This window comes from Oryza brachyantha, chromosome 7 (genome assembly GCF_000231095.2).
Source record: "Oryza brachyantha chromosome 7, ObraRS2, whole genome shotgun sequence".
Classification (NCBI taxonomy): Eukaryota; Viridiplantae; Streptophyta; class Magnoliopsida; order Poales; family Poaceae; genus Oryza; species Oryza brachyantha.
The window spans coordinates 3,749,478-3,754,492 of NC_023169.2; the positions used below are offsets into that span (position 1 = coordinate 3,749,478).

The 5,015-nt window shown below is 36.9% G+C and overlaps 1 protein-coding gene across 1 annotated transcript; it reads right to left on the reverse strand.

Annotated features, from left to right (window-relative positions):
* Positions 1-470: 470 nt before the first annotated feature.
* LOC102713790 (polygalacturonase) lies at positions 471-2,339 on the reverse strand. The gene is made up of 5 exons (XM_006664834.3): positions 2,085-2,339; positions 1,868-1,999; positions 1,591-1,782; positions 983-1,498; positions 471-883 (listed from the first exon to the last, which is right to left on the reverse strand). Exons 1-5 carry the CDS (start codon positions 2,337-2,339, stop codon positions 650-652), a joined length of 1,329 nt encoding a protein of 442 aa, XP_006664897.2. The 3' UTR covers positions 471-649.
* Positions 2,340-5,015: the final 2,676 nt, after the last annotated feature.

A 5,015-nucleotide genomic window follows, 5' to 3' on the forward strand; every position in this document is an offset into this window, starting at 1 on the left:
CTTCTGGTGTGCACAAGAACTTTATAAGCTAGTATATATTTGTTAAAATACTTCAGTGTGCTATATCAACATATATTTTAGGTTGCAATCCACGCTGAGCTACATCATGGTACCCCTATTTAGACATATCAACTAGCAAAATCTATCGACCAGCCGTGAAGCCGACCAGTAGGGGGACGGTGGCAGCAGCAGGTCGAGATCGTTTCCAAGGATGACGAATTATTGTATTGGGAACCCCAATAGAAAACCAAAATTTAGCTCAAAAGGTACATGTGCTTGGGGATGCTAAAAATTTAGGAGTGCTTTTGGGCATCCGTTCGACTGTGTTTTTAGTTTATAATGCCAAATTTTAATTTTTGAGACTCATATTAGCCTGTTGTTGGAGATGCTCTTACAATTATCAATAATATTATTGAAACTAGCCATAATCACTGAAACACTACATGTAGAGACAGTCCCGAAGGATGGATCACAGTAGTTTTGAAGCTTTATTACTGATCATAGTTATGAACCGAAGAAAATACAATTTACAACTATTCGTAGCTGCATCTATATATGTTTGCGCACTTACCATGCCTACATAATGTCTTACATTTTATCTGTACACAATTGTACATGATCAATTTCAATTAGGAGCCATCACATTTGATTAGTTAGAGGAAGCACAAGGCTGTGGAATGACAGTCCCTGATTTCTTCCATTTCGCGTTTCGGCAAGTGCTCTTCGCATCACCTCCATCTCCCTTCACAGTGAGCTTGACGTCCTTCAAGTTTATGTCTTGGCAAGGTACATTCCTGCTGCAGTCCAGCTTGATGGCCTCCTTCGAAGCACTCGTGCCCCTGATGTTCTTGAAGCTCACATTGCTAACCTGAACTGCAGATGTCTGAGACAACAAAACCACCAAATTATAAGCATCCACATTATTTAGACTCTGGACACATGGATAGCTAAATGACAGTTAAGCTATCGCTGAGATTTCTACCTGTTTCTTGCAGGGAGTAGCAGAGTCACAGTAGTTTTGGTCAATAATGATTGGGTTCCAAACATTTTCCATGATCATGTTTTGGAACACGATGTTCTTCGCATAGCCCCGACCACCCTGCCATGTCTTGATGCGAGCTCCATTGGTTGTGCCATATAACCTGACATTGTCGACGGTGACATTGTTGACACGAGCTTTAGAGTTGTGATCGCCTAAGCTGCCGATGCTGATGCCGTGTCCCGGCCCACACACGATTTTCTTGACATGAAGATTCTCGGTTCCATCCTCAATTGACATGCAGTCATCCCCAGTCTTGATTGTGCAGCCTGTCACATGTACTTTTTTACTTCTGGTGATATGGATGCCGTCAGTGTTTGGGCTAGTGCCTGGTGCTGTGATTGTCAGGCCAAGGATCCTAACATCAGTGCAATCCTCCACAGACATGTGGATTTGTTGGCTGTTTACCAGCTTCAAGTTCTCAACTTTCAAATTTGAACATGAGGAGAATGTCAAGGCCTGTATAGATGAAAAAAAAGAGGCAGACTTATCAGAAAAAATACCAAGTTTTCTGAATTTTGATGTGCTAAAAGATCAAAAAGCAAACTCACCGTTGGTGCTTTAGTGCATGTCAGCTTCGAGTTGGTTTTGCAGGAATTTTGCCACCAAATCTTGCCATTTCCATTGATGGCCCCATGACCAGCGACAGTAAGACCTCGTACACCATTGAACATAATCCAGTGTTGGATAGTTTTCTTGCTCCAATCTGACTTCCTTGGAGGAGCCACCAAAGTACCCTCTATCTGAAAATTTTCAGGAAATTAAGATTGTTGCATAATTCAATTTTATATGAAAGTAAATATAAGTGCATGGGTGCATCTTTATCACCATTAATGTGATGCTGGATTTGCATGGACCAGATAGTGTAATGTGCTTGGTGAGGTATTTCATGCCCTTTGGAACAAGAACAATTGAAGGTTGTGAAGAGGAGCAAGCTGCAGACCATGCCTTTGCCAATGCCTGCGACAACAATAGTTTTTTAGTTTTGCTATTTGTCAGTCGCCTATTAATTAAAGAAAAGATATTAGATGGTGTTGTGTTGTACCTTTGAATCATCATGTAATCCATCTCCGTAAGCACCATGTTTGCGCACATCGAACACTAACTGATTTGACTTTACAGACCTGCCCCTGAGATTATCATCTCCACTAGTCAAAGAGGATGCATTCAGGTTGACCTTGGCATGAACACTACACAAGAAGAATGACATGACGACATATGCCGAGGAAAGCAGCAGCACGTTGTAGGCCATCTTTTCAAGTGCAGGTATGTACTGCAATTCAGACGAAGAACAGTGCATAAATGCTAGTGTCGATGCGAGTTCTGGACTTTGTAGGATGTGTTGATGGATGTGTTGGTTTGATGGAGTCCAAGGATCTATTTATATGCGCCAAGACTACTTGGAAATCTTTGTATGTTCAGCTCAGGTTGCTTGCTGTTGATCGGGAAGGTGGGTTCAGATATTTGGATCCTAGTATCACTAGATTCTGTCGGCATGGAAACTGAGATAAATGTGCCTGAATCCTAACAATTTGTTGCTTCACTAAGTGGTCTACTTGTATGGCTAAATTGCTTCCAGCTAAACTAATCCTTCAACTGAAAGTTCATCACTAAAAGCAAAATCAAGGACACCTGGATCACAATTGAGTACAGACAATCCTACATTTAAAAATCCTAAGCAATTTCATCGGTGCTGCACTCTTGAGAGTTGAGACCCACTAAGTCTGACAGATGTATAAGCCACATGTCTCCATATGTAATGGTATTTCATTTTCTATATGATTATGCACTTAAACCAGTGCTAATGACAAGTTATTAGAGAGAAAATAAAATAAAGGCATGTGTATGTGAATTCCAACGTGGTATTCTCTACCTAAAGGCCATGTTTCATTCAGGTCTCTGAATATTCTTGTGTTAAAACTTGAGGTGTAAAGCTAGCTCTTAGGTGAGAGAGGAAAAGGTATGGGGCTCCAAGGGAGCCTATGAAAAGGAAAACAATGCAGATTTGAGGAGATTGCTCACATATATCTTATTGAAAGTATGGAGAACTCATGGAGTAATCAGATGAACAACTTCTAGTGTGGCTTACAAGCATGGGGAAGTGGTTCAGAGATTTTTAATGAACATCCTCTAGTGTGGCATGTTAGTGCTTAAACAATTATCAGGTGTTATATGATTTTATTAATAGAGGATTTAGGTCAGTTAATAGGATTGTGTTGATGGAAGTATGCAAATCACAAGTCTTTTAGCCCTCTTTGTGCTGTCAGCTACACCACTTTACATGACAACTCTAAAACTAGTAATGTATCGTGCTAAAGCTACGATGTCAGAATATACTTTATAATATATTATTTGCCAAATTTATTTTCATACAAAAATGCATTCAAGCTTTAAATTGTGCCAAATATAATTTACACAAAGTGCGACAACATAGCCTACCTATAGATATTGAACTTGGTAAAATAAACCATAACATTTTTATATTGTGCATAAAATACGTCCACGTAGAAAAAAATGATATAATGTCATAACATTATTTAACATGGTGTGAACATAAAAGAATATTAAAACATAATCATATCTACTATTTTTTTAAAAAAAATGATAATGATCAAAGAATCATATCATCTTGAGTTTTAATTTTAACAGAAACATTCTTTGTGAGATCATGAAATAGCAATAAACAACTAAATATGAAATATTTAATGATATCGTTGATTATTGAAAAGCCCGGTTTTTACTTAGAAGTGAAAAGAAATAGAAGAAATAATAATAGCTAAAAGTCGTCGCTTGATCTACCAACATGTTGCTGCTCGATTTGCCTAGCTAGGCTGCGTAGAACCCCGGTGTCCAGACATTTGTTGTTGCTCGTGTGATCTGCCGTGTCTAGTCTGCTACTGCAGCTTGCACGATCCATCGTCTAGACTCTATCATAGACCCTTGCCTCAACCTACCTCCATATTAATGCTGGCAAATATACATAGTGCACAATTAGATTAACTATATTATTGCAAAGTGTATATATTTATTTTTATATAAATACTATAATATTATATGGAAAGTGTTTGTCTTATTTATAGAAACCTTTTAAATTGTGCAAGAATTTCTCTCTACTGTTATTTAGTAATCTTACTGATGTATCATTGTTTTTGCAAAATATAATATCCTACCTGCTAAATTAAAATATAAATATTTTTTATACCGAAGTGATCTCAACTATTTCTTCTGGAGATGGACTACGAGCTATGACTGCATTCTAAAGAGAGATTTCAGGAGAGATATCATGGAAGTAGTTAGGCCCTTGGATTAAATATATAGGAAGTATTTATGATCTTAGATTAAAGGGGTGAAGATGGTAGAAGTGAGGGTAGATAAATAATTTAATTTAGACCCAAGTAAGTTATTTATTTTTTTATGAATGATTTATGATATTGTATATTTGCAATAAAATTTAAAAAATACAAACGGTCAACGCCTAAAAAACCAGACAAAGTAGTATAAATAATATTGTGTCAAAAATAGCTCCCGCAATCATCTATGAGTCAATCTGAACATACACATATTTATAATTTAAATAATATATATGCATATATATCACAAAATTTATTTTATACTCGTTTAATTTTTTATTTAACATCGTTGATTCATTCATGTTGATACATACATATAAAAAATACGAAGGAGTATTTCAAATACCACCGCATGAAAAATATCTATTATTATTATTATATATATACTTGATTTTCTTTATGACTTTGATTTATTAGTCTTTCCAAAAATATACATGTATGATGACTAATTGGCTGTCTCTGATGGATATGCATGCATGCGCCCAATTCATTGACGAAATGTGTATTCTTTTTCCATCAATTTTGGTTGGTTAGCATGCATGACAATTTATCTACATGCATGCATGATCCACGGAATGCATGATTAGCGGCGAGCATGATTTGCATGCATGTATGCATGATCTGCG